The 20,339-nt window shown below is 41.4% G+C and overlaps 1 protein-coding gene across 1 annotated transcript in view; it reads right to left on the reverse strand.

Moving 5' to 3' along the window:
* Positions 1-4,679: 4,679 nt before the first annotated feature.
* ADAMTS5 (ADAM metallopeptidase with thrombospondin type 1 motif 5) overlaps positions 4,680-20,339 on the reverse strand; it is a 33,784-nt gene continuing 18,124 nt past the window's right edge. Inside the window, exons 3-8 of the mRNA XM_054270226.1 lie at positions 16,752-16,919; positions 12,798-13,081; positions 11,519-11,702; positions 10,919-11,094; positions 10,081-10,256; positions 4,680-6,766 (exon numbers count right to left, since the gene is read on the reverse strand). Coding sequence (XP_054126201.1) covers positions 6,202-6,766; positions 10,081-10,256; positions 10,919-11,094; positions 11,519-11,702; positions 12,798-13,081; positions 16,752-16,919 — 1,553 coding nt within the window. The 3' untranslated portion in view covers positions 4,680-6,201. The remainder of the gene's footprint in view (positions 6,767-10,080; positions 10,257-10,918; positions 11,095-11,518; positions 11,703-12,797; positions 13,082-16,751; positions 16,920-20,339) is intronic.

The following is a 20,339-nucleotide window of genomic DNA, read 5'->3' on the forward strand; positions in this document are numbered from 1 at the left end:
CTTTCCTGCTGTTTCACAACTCCCCAAAACACTTTAGAACTCCACCCCACCACAACTAAAATGCAGTGTTCACATATAGAAAAGATATGTCTTAAATTTATGCTCAAGATCTTTATGCTCATCTGCCTGCAGTGGGGCACAAAGAGCAAACAGAGGCCCCCAAATATATACCATATAAACAAATCTTTTGGACCTATGATACAGTTTGTATTTATTACTTTTACTGAAATCACAGAGTCAAGTGTTTTAAGGTTACAACTGGTAAATTACACATATGTAAGTTTACAAAACAAAATATTGGCCTTCTGTGTGTCATTGTACAGTGTAGACCTTGCACAGTTCAGTTCAAAGGAATTTATAGTTTGTGTAACATATTTTTATGTTGTAAACTGGCTGACACAGTGGTGCTCTAAAAATATTAACTCCCTCTGATTAGACACAGACTAGGATGTAAAATAAGTTTTGTGACACATGCTGGTTTCTGAAAGGGTACTGGTATTTCAGCCAGGTGACAAAGTGACTTCCCACAATATGCTGACACCGACACTGCACAAAGAGGCACATGAAGCAACCTAAGCAAACCCAAACTTTGTGCTTTCCCCTTAGTCTTGCCTGCAATACCTTGTTCATTTTCTCGTATCTGATGCTAAGCAGATGACCTGGCAATAGAAGTTAAATTTATTGCTCTACAGAATTATACCCTGTCTCCAACTTACTTAATTCAGCATATTTCCTGTATCTGATGGGATTTTAACAATGCCTGTATGCCTGTCACTATATTTCATAAGATAACCTATTTGCAGATTTCACAGTTCACATGATAAATTGTGTAAACCAGCTAATATAAATAAAGAAAAACCTATGCTGTCACAGTGGTGTAAGTCTGAAGCACCTCCAGCAAAGCCAAATGATGCCATGAAGTAACTCTAAATTTATGTAGGTATTACTAAACCCAGTGTAACTTTTTTCCCCCGGGAGTGGGAGTTATGGAAACCCAAGTACTCACACAGACAAGCACACACACAAAATATGCACCTGCACTTAGCCACAGGTGTCTGAACATGATCTGTGCTAGACTGGTGTTTGTGGAGAGGATTTTACTGTCCTTACACTGACTCTAAGCCTCCACACACAACTTCCATGGCAAAAGATGCTGTGAGTTTTGTCCTGTGACTCACAGAGTGCAGAGCAGTGGGATGGTGTTGGGATGTTTGGTGTGGTGTGGCGTGGGGAGGAGCTCTTACACACTCACCTGTGTTTAGGGCTTTTCAAACTTTATCACTGAAAACTTGTGCTTGTGGATAAACCTTCTAAGCCCCAAAGCCCCTTCTGGGGTGCCAGCTGAGGACCCAGTTATCTCTCTTAGACTGAGACATTGCTGGTGCATGTAATAAACCAGAAGTACCTGCATTTGCAATGTTGTTTGAAACAAGAATTGAACTATATAATTGAACTATACATTAACTACATAAGTTAATATAAGGGCACCCATAGGAAAAAAGCCCTTGAAAATGTTGAACATGATAAGTATGAATACAGCGAGGCACTCTGGCAGCTCTATAAAAATCAAATTACTTCCCCCAGAGAATCCAATTCTGCCTCTCGCTATAGGCTCCACTTCCTCAGTGACAAGAGCATGGCATGAGGAGAAAAGGAGAAACATTCACCTGAACTTACTGCAGAAAGCCCACAATTAATGATAAACCCTCTTCAAAGCCTGCCCTTAAAATAATCAAAGCCCAGGATTTTGGATTGGGCCTTGAAAGGAAGCATCAGCCACTGGCCATGCCTAATTCCTCCAAAGCCTCGTGGCTGACTGGCCTTGGGCAGTGCCTGGGTGGCAGAAGAGAGGCTGAGCTGGACTTTAACTCAGGTGAACACTGGAGCAAGGTGACTTCCAGCAGTGTGGAAGTGTTTATGTGCAGGCTCTGGTACTGCCCTTGCAGAGCCATTTGTGTTGGTCAATGAACTTACTGCAGAAAAGCTGGAGGTCTGTCCACATCACATTTCTCCCCTCACACTGCACCCAATTCTAGTTCCCTTGAGGTCCGCACTAGCTGAATTGGAAGAAAAACAGGTATTATTCTCATGGAAACATGGTTTGCTGTTTTTTTAAAATCTAATTTTGCCTGATGCGGTGCAAAGAGCTGAAATACAATTAAGTAAAACATTGCAAAGCCTTCCAATTTGGGCTTTTGACTTTTTATAGCCATATATACATATTTATATATGTATATAAATAGTGATAACACAGAAAAAACAGCTTTTTTAATGGTTCAGTCCTCATAAACCATATGTTTGTCAAGCTATTTTATAGAGACACCCAGGAGTTTTCTCTTTAGTGTTGTCAATTAAACCTAAGAAGCTGCATGAGTGAAAAGTGCTGGCAACTCAGAGGAACTTCACTCCCATGGAGACAACTCCCAGCTACTGAATTTCTGCTACAATTAAAGCAAGGGGTAGGATCAGCTTTGGGGGTCAATCACTGAGGCCTCCAGCATGAACTGCTCGTGCCTTTGAGATATCAATCTGTTTTGTGAATTCCTCAGGAGCCACTACAGGGCTTTTTTGGTCTGCAGACCTTTGGGACTTGCTTGTTGGGAGCTTTTTAAAGTGTAACAAGGAGCTTGGAGCACGAGGTGTCATCAAATTAAAAAGCTACAACTTCTTGAAGGAAAAGATGGCAGCAGAAAAAGAATATACATCTACACATGTGTGTATACACATATACTCCTGTTCCATGCAAAAAGTCTTCTAAATAAAATCATACAAAAAAATGACCAGTGCCATATATTATGTAAACTCACAAGGTGTACTTTCAACACAAACCCGAAGCATAAATTAAAAGAGAGCCAGAAAGAGAGACAGAGATGATAGCAAAACATTTTAAATATAGAATTTGCACAATTGGTACTTTGTTAAATAAGAATAAATAAATTCATTACATCCGTTCACATACCAGTTGTAAAAACAATAAATTATTTTATTTTTTTCAGTGCTGTGTTGCTTTTTTTTTAAACAGTTGTTATTAATCCACAAGATTATTCCCTCTTCCCCTTGTGATAAAACTGTTTCCACAGGAGGGCAGCTAAACTTAATTTCTTGTACCCAGTCAAACCAAAGATGCCAGGCTTTTTCCTAATGAGAATATCCTACCTGAAAAGCAGATGCTGAAAACCCCACTGATGCTCAGGGGTCCAAATTCACCCATGGACACTGGAAGTGTGTCCCAAAGTCAGAGCGAATTTAACACTGAGATGGTTCCTGGCTGTGCCACGAGCAGAATTCCAGGTTTCCATCCCCTCGGTGCATTTCATGAATCCAGCTGTGCAACACTGGGCAGAAATGTAAACAATGATGTCACAGTGTGAGTGACACGGGATTCAGCTGAGAACAGACCCTGCACCAATTCCTCATCCATCAGGTACATGGGACAGCCATGACTGCCACAGGCAAGGTCTGGAACTGGACTCTGATTTAGGAACACCTGAAAAAGCAAGTGTTGGCTTACCCTTTATCTTACATTTTTCAGGTCCTGCCTTGGTCTGTCCTCCTCACATCTTTGCTTGTGTGAATTTGTTTCATTGCCACACTGGTGAAAATCACTGCAGTGGTTTGTTCTCATATTTATTTCTAAATAAACTCTTTCATTTTTAAAAGATACTCCTGATCTAAGGATGCTCTGAATTTATACCCGCATATGGCATGCCTAGAGAGCATCCAAAAGCTTTACTCAGCCTGCTGAATATATAATAAATTATTACCATGATGCAAACACAAATACTTGCACATTCTGTCTCTATTATGACAGAACAGAAACGCCACTTAATGCAGCAGCTGTATGCTGAGACACATTCAATCTCCTGATCTTTTTCCTCTCATGATGGTTTCTATTTGTTATGGACTTTTTGGAGAGGTTCTAGGACATGTGTAATACATATATATATAAGAATCAAAATTAGATTGCTTAGAAGGAAAAAAAAGGCATTTCAAAGTGATCTTATTTAAACAGGCAGAGGAGGCATAAATGTTTACTTTTTAACACTCTGCAAATCATCTGAGCCTTGATCTCAGTTCTTAGATTGGGATCAAGAGTAAATGGGGAGTATTCATCAAGACGCATAGTTTTGCACAGGATCGACTTCTGAACAGAAGGCCACACCATTTCTGAAAGCTGATTAATAACATTTGTTGGCAATCCATTTAACAGAGGAGGAGGCCCTGCCCTTAGTACTGTTTATTTAAAACAGGGTAAAAAACCAGATCCTTCTCCAGATTTCACAGTTGTAGATGTAGCAACTCTATGCTGTTTTGAAATCATCACATGATTTTTTAGAGTTCACACAAACATGCCACAGTTGCAAAAACATGTTTGTGTCAGCCTGGAGTCAGACCTACCCTTCTTGCTCCACACTGCAGTGAGTTTTCCCTGCTGATTTCATGCCTGGGATTTTCAGAAGAGCCTGAGGTGTTTCAGTGCTCAGGTACCACTGACTTACAGATGAGGCTTGTCTGAAAATCCTCCTGCAGTCTCCTGCTCTCCTGTGTGGATGAACAAAGGAGTAAAAGGTGGGGTTCTACTTTCATCAGTGGTTTTTTTTACCATTTCTCTTGGTACCTGTTCTCTGAGGGTCTAATTCAAAGCCTATTATTAAAGATATATTAAAGAGAGCAATTTTACCAAGGTTGCTCTCAGGCCTCCACCTGCACAAGGTAAAATGTCCAGCCTCAGTGACAGAACTTCCACAAGACAATAACAGGATTCAGGAATTGCTGCCAAGGAAAACTGTTACCAGCTACTGCCTGTGCTGTGGAAACAGTCTTATTGATATTGGACAAGTCCTCCACATCCTGATGTGGTCTGACTTCCTAGTGACCCCTCTTCCTCCCAAATGTAGATATACAAAACATGAATGCCTTCTATAGCTTTTAAAAAACCCCAAACACACACAAAACAATAAAAAAAAAAAAGACAAATAGTTACAAACTTTTGCTGGTAAGATGAATACCAGAGTTAGACACGATGGACAAAACAGTGATAAAATATTAACTGCTTGCTGTGTTTTTTTGACCTTGAGAGCCTCTTGAAAAGATGTAGGTACATTACACATTGTTAAATTCAAGGCAGAAGCCATAGAGAAAATACCAGAGAAAGCAGCTGAACACAGCCTCAGAATATCTGAGTTAGAAGACACTTGATTACCTCACCTGTAAGTTTGGGATCTCTAACTAGTTTTCTACAAAGCACAGTATGCCTTTGTTTGAAGGAGAGGAGCAGCTCGAGCAGCTCTTGCTCAGTGACAACAAGGAGCCAGGCTGTGACACAGCTGGAACCAGGGAGTTTTACAAGCACAGAGTATACACACAAACTCCTCCTGCAGCCAGCTCCTCCTTGGGTGCATGTCTGACACACACACAAGGAGGAGCTACTGATGCTCCTGCTGCAGGAGCAATGGGGGTTCCCTGCTCTGCAAGCAGCTGCAAGGCTCCTCCTGAGAATTCTGGGGTGGAAACACAGGGTTTGTCAGACATTAATGATATACTGTCAGGAAATTCCTACCGTGAAAACGTATTTCCTTTTGTCAAAACCAAAAGGTATCACTTTTTAAAACCAGCAGCAAGCTCTTCATTTTCCAGTAAAACATCTGTGGCCCTTTCTGAAGGATGGACCAAGTCCACAAGGGCTGCAGATATACTTTGGTCAATCATTTTGCTTATGTAGTTTGTCTTTTGATTTCTTTAATAGAGGAAGTGATATAAAGTGATATACCAACTGAAAGATATTTACAAAACAGTATAAAATAATCTACTGTGGGATCATGGGGACATGTGACGTTTCCTAAGGACATACTGTAGTAGAGGTAGGTGAAAAAAGGGGAGATGATTCTGTAACCTTCAAATATCCCAGGATCCTCCATTCACTAGTTTTTCTTCTTTTGCATTATTTTATTTTACGTTTTTGCAGACACAGAGGGCTTATAACAACTTTAACCTTACTTTCTTTGACGTATTTAGACCACCCTACCATTATTTAAAGCAGTGCACATCTTCATTTGGTCCGAACAGGCAGATTCTGCCCATAATTAGAGACTGAACACAACTTTGAAGCCTTTGCTCCTGTTTGTGTGGGCAGACCTGACACCAGCACGCCAACAGCGGCTTACTCAAACCTCCTGGAGAGCAGCTCAGCAGCACCACAGGTTAGCACTTTTTCAGCAAGCACTGTTTGAAGGCTGAGGGTCTCTGGGAGAGCAGACATCCCTTGGCCAGTTTCCCGTGCCCATCCTTGCACTGCACAGTCCTGGTGTGCCAGCCCGTGTCGCACGTTCGAGAGCAGGAGAGCCAGGGCCCCGTCACCCAGCGGGGCTGTGCCGCCGGCACCGGCGCTTTGCCGCTGCCGCCGGGGACGGAGTTTGGCAGCTGGGCCTGTTTCTTTGGCACGAAGAAGCTGTAGCGCACGTCCACGGGCTGCGTGGGGTCGGTGGCCAGGATCTGCACGATCAGGATCTCCTTGGTGGCCGAGTGGCCCATGGCGTGCAGGAAGTCGTCCTTGTGGCTCCAGCCGCTGTAGTTCATGACGGTGCCGTTGATGTCGATGATGGTCTCCGAGGTGGAGATCATGTACTTGCCGTTGACCAGGTACTCCCCGTTCTTCTTCTTCAGCGCCAGGTAGGCCGTGAACCTGCTCTGGTCCTTGCTCTTGAACTGCCGCACCTTGATGTGGGTGGCTCCTTCAGGGATCTTCACCACGTCCGTGTAGCCCTTGCTGGAGGAAGGGAAACAAGGAAGAGTCTCACTGCAACGCCTCACAAAGTCACTGGCATGACACAGAATCACAGCACCAAGCAGGCTGGAACAGATCTTTCAGTCCAACCTATGGACAACAACATCTTGCTTCATTTCAGTTCAGGCCACCTGGATTTTCCCTAAGATTAATTTAACCAGGTTCTACCCTTGGCCTGCTGTGTTGTTCTTCATGTTCCCCAAGAAGTTTCTACTGCACTTCTTGCAGATTGCTTAATCTTTAGCTTTAGGGACAGCTTGACGTGGGTCAGATACCAGAGGAATGAAAAACAACAGACAGCTTATAGATTTCAGCAAAGGGTGGGAGATATGAAATACGATGCACGCGCTGCCTGCCAAGGAAAAGATAATGAGATATGCATTGGTTACAGCTGTTTCTTGCTGTCTTTGCTATAATGATGATTAAGGAAAGCACGAACAGAGGAACAGCTGGGTAGAGGTACCTTGGGAACATTTAAAAATAGTCTTGATCACTGAGGAAAAATTTGTTTACTTTGAAATTTATAAAGCCAAAGATTAATTGTCAAGTGTCTAATAAGAGGGGCACCCAAAGGCTTCATTTGTGCCACCATGGAATTCTCTATTAGTTATGAACCATCTCAACTGGGATTTAGAAAAAGAGATTAAACTCTTTTACCAAAAGTGACAAGCATTCAAAACTTGCAAGTGTGCTGGAATTTATCACTATCTCAAGTATGTTATTTTAACTTTACTGATATATAGAAAACAATTTAAAGGATTTACATAGTTGTAAGCTACCAGCTGGACACTGGAGATGTGTTTTCATTCCTAAACCTGTGACAAAGCCATCTGAAAGTACCTCCTATCTGAAAGGTTTAATGAGAAAATACATGAAAAATACATAAAAGTGATGGCATCTCCTTTGGGATTGTTTAAAGAACAGACTGCTAATTTTGAGAATTTTTGGCTGCACAAGTAGAGACTGCAGATATTACAAATGAAACATTTGTGCTGATCCCCTGCTATTTCCAGCAATTATGGGACAATGACTTAAGACTCCATTGATTTAGCACCTCCATAAAGCTGGAGCAGTATGGTGTGAATCCCAGGCTGGGGACTCTGCTCTACAGCACTGCACAAATATTTTTACATGAGAGCTGCCAGAATAACTCAGTTCAAACATGTCATTAAAGTTACAAAATCATTTGTTCAAAACCTACAAGCAGTCCTGGAGAATTCAAGTTGTCTGCAAGAAGAGCTCTAATGCTCCATGTGCACAGAGAAGCATGTGCAGATTAATTCCTCTCTTTCCCAACTTCTGATAATTTGGCTTTACAGCTTTTTAAACAAAAATCCTAGGAAGCAGACTTCCCAGAAGATTCTGGTTTGCCTGCTTTAAAAGAAAAAAAAAGCACAAACAAATGTTGTCATGGCAATTGTCTGCAATGACAAACATTAGTTTTGCCTTGTACATTTAAATTTCCCTGTACATTTCGTGTACAGATTGTTGAAGTTTATAGTGGACAGCAACAAGGGAACTGTCATTTTTCAGTGGAGGAAAGATGATTTTCCTACCAGCACTGCCCTTTCAAACAAAACTGCAAAAACAGTTTACAGACAATTAAGATTTCACTATTTTAATCAGGAGTTTATTTTAACCTCAATTACTCGCAGAGAAGAATTGCCCCAAACAACTTTTCCAGTAAAAATAAATCTGCAGTCTCAAATCCAATCAAAATCATATTAGAACATAAATTTACCCTCTGGCCAGTCTCATGACACTTAAAAGCATAATGTGAAGAGTAAGATGGTAACTTCACAGGGATAATTATAATAAATCTCTCCATTTCCAAGTGTATCTGTGGTACAAATTTGGCCTCCCTGAAATTCATGGAGCCCCTCTAACACTTTTCCTGGCCTTGATTATTGCCAAATCACATGAAATACATCTCCTACTGTCAACTTCACTTAGACATTCCCAGACATCCCAGTATTTACAAACTGGAAAATATTTGGTTTATATAATTACTAATTTGGTTGGAAAGCCATTCTTTTTGGCAGAGGCCTTTTGGCATCGTTAGGTGAGCAATCATTGGTTTACCAAGAAGAAGATTAGTTATGTTTATTTTTAGAATAAATTCACACTCCAAGCCATTTTTGACTGCTATTAATCAGTCTGCTGAAATGTATAGAAATAAAAGATCATTTCAGGAGTCAGATTTCAACTTCTGGTAGCTTTCAACATGCTATGTAAGAATTTGGAAGTTATAAAATCAAGTTCATGTATCAAAGATGCTTAACAGAGTCACTGATTTTGAATAGAAACTGTCAACTAAAAGTTTCTATGTGTAGATCAGTCCTTTGAGATTTTGGAATAGGTATACATGATGATTAAAGATCCAAATTTTTCGATGAATTTTAAGAATTGAAGAAGGAAAAAAAAATCAGTTGACAGAAAGGACTTCCTTGACATTGGTCTATCAGTACTGGCCCAGGCGTCGTGAGCGAAAACCATGGCAAGAGTTCCTTTTATTTTATTTATATTAAGCTTTATTACAGTTAGAATGTGAACTCTGAGAGACAAATGGCTTGTGGATAAATGCCATAAATATTTTGACTTTCAAAAATCCATCTGGAGACTGATAATATGCCAGTGGACATGAAGGGATATGAAGGGATATAGTCATGAGTAAGCCTATGATATTTCTGATATCTATTTACCTGAACTCCACACATACTCAGCAGTGGGAAAAGAGAATTTTTGGGTATAATCTCTCTCAGCTGTTAAGGGAGGTGTTTACAGCTATCTGCTTCTCTGCACTTCTAATACAAGGAATGTGTGTCACAAAATCAGGTGGGATGTCCTCAGTGCCTCTCAAAATAGATGAGATGAAAAAGCACTCTCAGGGTGTAGCTTGCTAATGCAGCAACAAGTGAGAAATGCAAAATTTCAGAGAGATGCAGATAATTCTGATCCCAACAACTTTCTGATTCACCTCTCCCTTTTCCTCTGTCCTCTATGAACCACAATCCATGTGACACAGCAAGATTTGCAAGTGCCATGACTTGCTATTCCTGCTTCACTGGCACTTTGTGTCAGAAATGAGCAGGGTGCAGTGTTTTGCCAGTTGATGCTTTGCCAATTTCAGGATAATGCTAGGAGCCAGCTGTGCACATCTGGAAACTGCAATAAGCTACAGGCAGTGTGGTTTTTCCCCCATTTGAAAGCAAATTGCATTTAGAGACAGAAAGCAAGCAGCACATGGCAGAGTAATGACTTGCACAACAAGATGCACTTGCTGTTGAGATCAGTACCTCTTTTTGGTGAAGGTTCCCATGACTTTTGTGCAGCTGGAGTTGTCTCCTCCACACACCCCACACTTGTCATACTGCAGCTTGGATCCGATGATGCCGTCGCAGCCCGTTCGGATGCACTTCCCTCGCACGCAGACTGAGTTGCTGTAGGGCCGACACTCGGTGCCATCGGTGACCTGGGCAAGCAAATAAAACTTGGTTCAGAATGCCACAGAGATTTGTTGGTTTGGATCCACCTGGCAAAACCCAGTTCCTTACTGAAGTTACCAGCTCAGAGCAGGTCGCCTTCCCTGACAGATCACACTAAGTTTCTCTAATTTTGATGGTAAAAAAGCAGATGGAATCTAGCACAAGGACAAAAGCAAGGACAACTAACTTTCAGTTTGGATTGCATCTGATAGAACAAACTGACTACAAGTCATATCTGTACCACAAACTATCCTCTGCTAATTGGTTCTTTAGGAATTACTCTGGACTCCTTAAACATAGTTCAGGGTTAGATCTACTCTTTTCTCCTAATGCTCTTTTTCCTCCAGAAAACTCCACCCCAGAGAATGACAGAGAACTCCAGGCAGAAAGCCCTTTATCCACTACTGAAAACAACCTAGTGCAGAGAGGCCCATAATTTTCATGCATTCACATACTGAGATATGGAAAAACTTATCGCATTTTCTGGCCCTAAGGTACAACCACTGGATTAAACCATTAAAACCGATCACACTGTTAAATATTTGCATCACACGATTAACTTATTTTCCCTGGTTGTAGGGAAAGATTTCTAAAATATATGGGACACTTCTAAGGTGGAGCATGAAACCCTGACTGGAGCTGCCATTACCTTCTGAGAAAATACCACATAATAACCAGTTCCTTTGGCTCGGCAGGTGAGCTTGCAGACGTCTCCAGGCAGTACTCCAGCATACTTGGGGACCCATTCCACAAAAGTCTTGACCCCCTTTGCATCAGACTGATAGCCATTCCTTGCTTCACACTGCTCTTGTCGGAAGGATTTAGCTGTGGAATTATTCACATCATTAGTGGCTATTTCAGACCATGCTGCAAATATCATTATGTCCATCTATTATTCCCATTTCTTTCCTACATCATTTTTAAGTTATGTCACACCACTTCTTTACTTAGAACTGGCCTTCCAAATCCCTCTACTGTTTTAGCTTGGAAATCTCCCAATTGCATAACAAACGGTAAAGGCCTAAAGTTTGCATGATTAATTTTAGAGGACTGACTTTTTTAGCTTTCTCTACAGCACCCAGGGTGAGGTGTGGGTGAAGAATTAGGATATTGTAGTGATGCTGAAGGTCTTGCCTTGATAAACACAACCTGGGGAGGCCACAGTGAGCCCTTGCTGTGTGGTTTCAGGGCAGATACTCAGTGTTCAGTGTCTGTGAAGGGAGGCAGGGCTGGAGCAGGGGGCACTCACCGTTGGCAGGGCAGGGGGTGACGTTGCAGGAGCGGTAGATGGCCCGCTTGCCTGTGCAGTACCTCCCGTTGTTCCTGGGGGCTGGGTTGTTGCAGTGCCGATAGGCAAACTGCACTCCTCCCCCACAGGTACGGGAGCACTGTCCCCAGGGGCCCCAGGACCCCCAGTTGCCATGGCTTGAGGCCTGAAAAACACATGGAACAGCAGGAGGTGAGTTCATCATCCAAACATGAATGGAACTGTTACCTCAAAGTCACTGCTAATGCTTTCCTCAACTGAAGGCAATTCCTTCAGTTGGCCATTCAGGGAAAGCAGGTCTTGGGAAACTTCTTTCTCCCAGCAAAGTTAATTTCTATCTTCTTTTGCACACTGATATCTCATTTGCACTGTGGGTGCAAAGCCAATGCTGGGTCTTGCTCGTTCAGCCTCTTCACAGAACACATCCACGGTTTCATGAGCTGCTCTCTTATTTTTGCTATTCCTACCAAAAAGGCCCCTTAAACTGGCTCCAAGAGTTCAACTCCCAGAATATACTCATACTGCTAATCTGAGATTATTTAAATCCAACTGTTGTGATGTGTAGGTATTGCTTGGAATTACTGGCAAGTGATGGAGTTGTCAATTCTGCTACATTGGCTATAGTATTGCAATATCATGTGGAAGCACAGAAATCCATAAAAAAGGGTAAAGAAATCAATTTAAAAAGTGTTAGAAATGCTGTATCTTGATTTGAATGGCTCCCATAGTTTGCAAATATTTTCTCAAAGATCTACAAGTCCTCATCTCTTCTGTGGGTGTAACAGAAGGGGCTACTGTCTACGCAGAGAATTTATAAGTATCTGAACTGTGTAGCTGACAGCTCTCATGAGCCTGGGAATTCTTCAGATGTATAAAGTAGACAGGGCTTCTCTGTCACTGGAAGCACAAGCTTTTCTTGATCCAGAATTTATATTCTGGACTAATTTCATCTGCCCTTTTCTTCATTAGAATTAGGGACCTGGGGCCTTTCAGATAAGGGCTGTAAGCTAAATGTGAAGATGAGATTTATCTTGTTTTCTGTGCCAGGTCAGAAAGCCATGATTTACTGAATGGGAAGATCACTACATCCAGTTTTCCAGGAATGAATGCTTTCCTTAAGGAAGAAAATACACTTCCTGAACCTCAGCAGCATTTTTCCTCACCAACAACACCCCAATTACATGCTAAGAAAACACGGCAGGTCTGTCTGAGAAGCCCCTCCGAGAGATCACCCTTCCCAATTCCCCTTGGGGTAACTTACAGAGTAGTATTTCTTCTTGGTTTTGTCCACGCATTTCCCTTGGAGGCAGATCCTCCCCTTGCCACAGGGGGTTCCCTCGACGGCGGGCAGCTTCTTGGTGAGGCAGACCATCTGTCCCTGGCGCACCACGGCGCACCAGAGGCGCGAGCACACGTCCATGCCGGGGCACACGGTGTACTCGGTGCCGAACGCCAGCTTGCACTGCCGGATGGCGTCGTACGTCTGCCCCGGCAGCTCCTCGGGGCCCACGATGTGCTTCCTGGGCTGGTCCAGCAGGCAGTTCCCTGCAGGAGCAAGGCAAGGTGATCTTTACTCGCTTTTTTACTGTTCTTTTCCCTGCAGTGCTGCAATATTGTCTTGCAACAGCGAGCCTTCATCAAGGGATGGCGATGTGCAAATTCTGAGGTGGCATCAGGTTTTCACAAGGTCAAACTGCTGCCACTGTGTTCTGACCCTGCTGCTGAGCTGCCTATTCCCAGCCTGAGGTGTAAATGAGTTTTACCAAGGTCCTTTTGGCCTTTCAGTCCGTTATGCAAGACTCGGAACACATTCCGTGCTATTTATCAGTCTGTGATTTAAGGAGCAAGCTAGACTCGCGTAAGCAAGACTCAAAGCAAGCACAGTTGTAATTTGAGTTTTAAATCAGGATGTCAGAAAGGGATGCCAGAAAAATCAAAAAGCACAGACTTGTAGCCAATGAGGCCAAAAACCCAAACAAAACAGATCGAAAAATCAAAATTTCTACCAGGCTAAAGGAAAAATATAAGCTGGGTATCAAAACCAATGTTGCCACTAAAGCTGGACTGCACTTTCCCTGTAAGGAGTGATACTTGGCTGCTTATGGAACTAGTTTGAAAAGGGTTATGTATTTTATACAAAACCCCATAAATAGCAGGAAGAAAAAAATTGCACTAATGTACAGATTTGTATTAGTGTTTTAAGGTCTGCAGTGGTCAAGATTTGTCTGCCACATTCTAAAAATGAGAATTCAAATTTATGTTCTAGGTATCTTCTGATAGCTGGGGTTTTTTTACTATTGAAAACCTCACTTGTTGACATACAGAACTATTTATTCAGTGTAACCTCTTTTACACTTCATGAAAGGGATATGTGGTCTGGGCAAGCTTCACTCATCCTCAGCCAAAATAACTCACCACAATTTACCTCACTTTGGAACCCACACCAGTGTTCTTCACTTGCATCATGACTGAAAAAAGCCTATCTATAAAACCCTCACTATTTACACAAAATGGAATAGAATTTCAAGCTATGGCAGGGAGTTTAAGCAAACCAAATATCCCATTTCTCAATAGCTTGTATTTTCCTTCCAAAACACACACACTTACTAGAAATGTTCTGCTCTTCTAAAGACTAATGCCAATTAGCCAAATTAGCCAAAAATTCTTTCTGTGTGATGACTTATAACCAAAAACTGTCTTGTAAAACCTGTTCCATTTGCTGACCCTGATTTACCCTAGCCTTTTATTTCATCTGGATTATGTTGAAATTTTAATGCAGACAAGGTGTGCTAATGCTAGCTGTCATGACATAAAGATAATTAAAAATACCCTGGGTTGTTATAGTGTAAAATATTAGTGATGTGATGAGGAGTAAGGTTTTTCCTGGAGTTTCTGGACATAATTTGCTGAAGTTTTGGCAAAAATACACTCTGTAAAAGTAAACAGCAGTGGAAATCCTCCTTCATATACCTTGTGAGGAGGGAGGAATCCACTGAAATGTGAGGGCAGTGATGGGAAGACTGTACTATGTCAATATTCAGTATTGCACACTGCTTTTGTACCTATGCCTAAGTTTATCAAACTCCCAAGCAGAGCTATTTTTCAGTATTTTACAACGTCACAATAACACTTTGACTGGAAATACAAATTTAGAGAAAAAGGAAAGAAAAGTCTCCCCTTGCATAAACCCATCTGTCAGTCATTTCAGTCTCACAAGCTCACACAGCAAATGTAGCATTTTTTCCCCTCCAGAACACAGGAGAATGAGTTCCAAACTTCTCCTTAACTGAGGGAAGTTGTGCAATCTCTACAAAGCCAGGTGCTCCAGCTGAGCTCACATGATAAATTCAAAACTGAACATAGGGAAGGCCCCATAGGATTTCCCACAGGAAAAAAAAATCTTTATATGGGTAGACTGCAGCAGTGTCTGTGTTTGGACAGGGTGCAGTGAGCTGCAGGTGTTTTTGCCACCAGCTGGTCCAACCTCCTGCTTGTCATGGCCCCTGGTGGGAGGGCAGAGGGGGGCTTCAATTCTCCATTACATTTCAACATCCAGAGCATATACATAACTGCTATTCCTTTTTTTTTGTCCTGGGCACCAAAGAACATCTTTGTGCCCTGGAATAGAGCAACATTGTTGGCTGATGACAGTGCTAATTAAGCCATCTCATTATCTCTCTCAATGCTGTATGTAATATATCTCGGGAGAAAAAAAGGCGGCGGAACAAGATCTGTGCAGGAAGCAGATAAGCAGGATATAAATTAATTAAAATACAAACAGTCCTTGTTCCAGGTTGCACAGAGCACTGGGACTGAACACACCAAATCCAGAGCAACCATCCCACAGCCCGTTGGTTGGCATGACAATAAAGGCAATTAGTACCTTTGGAAAGGCTTTGCTAAAAGCAGATGGATATAAATGTCACTCTCCTCTGGACACAAACCGAGCCTTTTCTTCCTAAATGTCAAACTGTTGTCTGGGGTCATATCATGAGTGTAAAAAATATGGTGATACCATGACAGAGCTGTTTATTGTTCTCAGAGCAGGCCCCAGGAGACAGGGAATCAGCACCTTGATCCTCCCCAGCCCCCTGGCTGACCTTGGACCAGACATTTCCATTGGGATTTACTCAGCTGGCTTCGTGTACTGCTGGTATCTGCAGTGCACTCAGCTGTCAGGTGTTTCACAGCCTAGCAAAATCAGTTTGTGGCGTCATTCAGCACCACTCATGTCCCCAGTGCTGCTGAGGCCACTGATTGTCAGATCAAGTTTACAAATAACTTAAAATCAAATTATTGACTTCCACTTCAACTTAGTAGAAGTTTGTATTCTGTTAGGACAGGTCTCTGATTTTAAAAAAATAACTGGGAAATTATAAATTTCTACAGAAAAGAAGACTGTTACATAGAAAAGGTCTCTGAATGGCTGATCCATCAAGAAAAAGAGATTCCTTAAATACGCATTTGAAATCACAACAATAGCACCAGCAATACAATTAATTCCCAGAGGACTACAGACCTACATGAGAGGTTCAAATTTGCTATGAAAAATTTCATCATAGCAATAACTCTTGAAGACCACACACCTAAATGATAGCTACTCATGAACTGAGGAGAAAACAGTTCCTTACATTCTCTGAGAAGTCATTCATGGATGGTGGGAGAGTTACCTCAGTAGCTCAAAAGGGAAAGTTCTCTTCATTTGTGGAAATTAATTTGGTAATATTACATCAATGCCAGAGCAATATGGATCGTAAAACAGGATAGTACAGATTAATGGATCTAATAAAACTGAGAGAAAAAATTAAGTCATGCAGAGAAAAATATTTCAGAGAGCACTGAAATCAGCCAACAAAATATTTAAGAGCAAATCTTTACATTTAGCAGACACACCATACATTTATCCATAAGCATTTTGGTTACCATAACAACTTGATCCATTCACTCAATTATGTCATTTTTATCTCAGCATTTTGGAATTTGAGTGGTTTGTTTAATAACTGCAGTTGCTTTGGGAGCACAGTGAAGACTTTAAAATTCATTAAAGAGTGAAGCTGAAGACTATACTTTTTCATTTCTACTTTTGGAAAACAAAATTTTTGTCCTTATTCCCAGAGGGGTAAATGTCATATTTAGCAAATAAGCTGCCATAAAGTGTTCCTATTAAAAAATACAGATTGACAGTAAGAAGTAGCATGTAGCTGACACAACATACCATGGCCATCATCAAAGAACTCTGTGATAGTTGCTGAAGTGCACTTGGACCAGGGTTTTGAAGCATCAATGCTGGTCAGAATGGAGGACATCAGGCGCTTGTCCTCCATGGAGCCAAAGTTCTCCTCACAGAACTTGGAGTCATCATGGGAAAGCCCAAGCAAGTGCCCTGTGGAAATGAAACAAATAAATACAATTATATGACTATCCAGAGTTTATCAGCTGGAGCTCACAGTCATGTGAGGGAAGGGAACTGTACTCATTTATATTTATCAACAATTGATTTCTTACTGATTTTACAAATCACCTTCAGCAAGAAAAGCTTTGTGAAAATGTTCTGCAACTGTCTAGAAAGGAGCTACATCTTTTTGAATAGCTAAAAATAAAATTATTTATGATGCAACTAAACAAAGGGTAGAAGAATGAATGGGAATAAAGCTGCAAAGAGCTGAAGCCTGAACTTATTGCTCAAAATGTTCAGCTTAAGCCAGAAGTTGATTAATAAGATATGCAGGGCTAAACCAAGAGTGCTTTAACAATAAGGACAAGACCTCCCATCAAAGCCACTGAAGAAAAAAGTCTGATGCCCTGAAAGGGACTCATTCTGCAAGATTTGGCCTTTTCTTTTTTCAGGTAAGTGAAACCATTTTTGTTTGGCAATACTTCCTATATAAGGCCAGATAAAGCTGTTTTTACGCTGCACTGAGACACTGAATATCAGGAGGTACATGTCAAGTTTCAATCTGATACAGCACTACATACAAAGACTTGCTCTGAAGAGATGACAACAGCTTTGTTTCATTCCAGACAAATGCTGCTGTTGAGCAAAACAATTCACTGCTAAGATTATTATTTCAAACTGACAGATTCCTCTGACAGAGTAACCAAATAATCAGTGCACCACTTGTAATCTAAAGAACAAACTCTCTGGAAGTGGGTTGAGCATTTAATACATTGTATTTACACTGCATTTACTGATCCAAGATTGCTCACAGTTGTAGAAATTACCTCACTGCAGAATGTTTGTGAAATAAGGCAATGAGGGTCTCTCAGTGGAAAAGGAGTTTAATTTTTAAGTCTTTGCCTTGGAACTAAGCAGCCCTGGGTGAATAAAAAAAGCTGGAGCATTGATCCAAAGAGTTTGGCTCAGTAACATCCCATGGCACTCAGCACTGGTTCAGCGTGGGATATGAATGATAGTTGGGTGCACACCAGCAACTCCAGGATGTAATTTTTCAGAGTGCTCAGCATTTTATAGCACCATTCAGAACTACCCAGAGCTCTGTGACATGGAGCTTTCAGTCCTGCAGGCCAGAACTGCAGTTTGTCACAGCCTCTGGTACCACTCTATCCATTAGGCCTTTTTCTGACCTAGTGATGTTTTAAAAACTTTGATTCCATGTTCAGTCTCATGTGAAGGGTGAGACAATACAGATGTTAGAATTCACCATCACAATCAGCAGCCAACTATTTCCTAATTCCAATACACTGTAAGTGTTTCTTGGCCTGTCAGCTTTTGCCACATCACGCTGTAAATGCCTTAAAGCCAATCATCTAAAATTACCCCTTGTGGGTCCTACTACAATGCATCTTTCATAGTTCTGTTTCTCTAAAGTATCCAGTCTTATTTGTAAGGCCATCCTTTGAAACGTGTTTCTAGTTCCATTTCCATCTTCTATCAGAAGACAGTTTCCACCTTCTGTCAGACTTTAAAAATTCTCTACAAATTCATTTCCCACACCACTCTGCAGCACTTCACCCAAGTAAGATATAGTTTTGTTCTCCAGACAAAACCCTTTATTGCATAACTGTACTTCACTCTTCAGGACTGTTCATTTTCTGCTAAGGACATCCCATGGAATAACTAAACAATACAGTGCCCATATTCACAGCCTGCTAATGCTCCTGCAGCTTGGGCTGCTCTTGTGTTTCTCTTTCTTTTTTTCTCCTTCATAGAGACAAATAAAAAATAGCCTTTGGATATGAGGAAGATTGCAGGTAAATGTCAAGCTCTTCACTTTGAGCAGAGAGACTGAGGATTCCTTCATAACACTGCTGCAGTTTAGCCTCCCTCCTCAGAAAAAGCCTGGACAGCCTCAATGGAGAATTTCAGAGTAAATAAATAAAATGAAATGCTTCTCAGGCCACTGTTCAGCACAGAACGTTTCATCCCAAATACTTTGGCAAAAGCAGAGGAATCTGAAACAGGGTCATCTCCTGGAAAGTGTCAGGCCACTGAATTCACCTTTAATGAGAAAGCAGCATAACTTCTCTGCTTTACAGTGATAAATGGGGTGAACTGAGGACACACCTCATTAGCAGCCTTTACTTTGTCATATTAAATCAGGCCATTGTTCCAGTGCATGACAAGAACCAAGTCACTTACTTGGCAGACTTCAGCCTCCTGGAGGAGAAGCTTCCCAAAGAATTTATGAATCTCCCTCGTTATGTTTAAAATTTTCAAAAATAATTTAAAAAATCCATCATGACAAGGAAAGAAGCAGTAAGTAGTGAATAATTTCTAAAAAACATAATTCTGATTGTCAGTGTCTGGGCTTCTAAATTAGCTCCCTGTGATGTTAGTGAGGATAATACCATTAAATATATGGATTTTAGCTCTCCATACTGATTTGCCAGTTAATTTTGTATGCACATGTCCTGGGGTGACAAACACTTACATTCACTTACAAACACTGTGAATGCAACTCTCAAAGGATTTTATGGAGCTAAAATTCCTAATTCTTACCACAACCTAAATTTCTCCCTGTTCTAACTTTGCCTTTTAAGGCACTCTGACCAGACTTAGAAGTGATTAAAGCATATGACATACTCCCAATGATGCTGCAATCTGGTTTTGCATTTCATTAAAAAGAATCAAAATTCAAAATATCACAGAGCTGCGTAATCTCTATATACTGCCTGGCTAAGGTTTGCTCTTTTTAGCACAGAAGTGAGAACAGCAAAGTCCTTTAACACCTGTACCCTTCATCCTTTTGCATCCAAAAATTAAGGGAGGGACACTTTCCTTCCTACTTCAAGAAGTCTCTCCCCACCACCCCTCACATGCACAACCCTGCTGATGTTATTACATGACATTAGGGTGGTTTCTGGCATTTTCTGGTGGGGTGCTTCCCTTCCAAATTGGAAAGGCTGATCCTTCAAGTGACCCTGCATGGAAGCAGAGCTCTGGAGAAAGCTCTGGTCAGAAGTCAAGACTCTAGGAAAACAAATCTTACACAGAAGACTTTTGAAAACAATGCCAATTTTAGCCCCATCCCATTTTGTACCAGTACGAATGTCAAACTGAGCTATTGAAGAAAAAGCAAAGGCTCCCAGCAGCTGTGTAAAACGATGACTGATTGGGAATGGGTTCGTAGATTATCTGCTATTTTCTACTTAATGAAGCATCTTACTGGTGCTGACAGTTCCCACTGAGTGAAAATGACATAATACAATTTTACCAGCAGGATGGTGCTTAGTTAAGTTATGCTGTAGGAATGCACAAAATGATGAAGGAAACAGATGGAGGGGAGGCAGGGTTTGCCCTCTTGTAGCCAAGGAGGAGGTGGTCTGCTTGTAAATTCATCTC

This window comes from Melozone crissalis, unplaced genomic scaffold, assembly GCF_028551555.1.
Source record: "Melozone crissalis strain CALT ecotype California unplaced genomic scaffold, PUWL_Pcris_2 ptg000009l_1, whole genome shotgun sequence".
In the NCBI taxonomy this organism is placed as follows: Eukaryota; Metazoa; Chordata; class Aves; order Passeriformes; family Passerellidae; genus Melozone; species Melozone crissalis.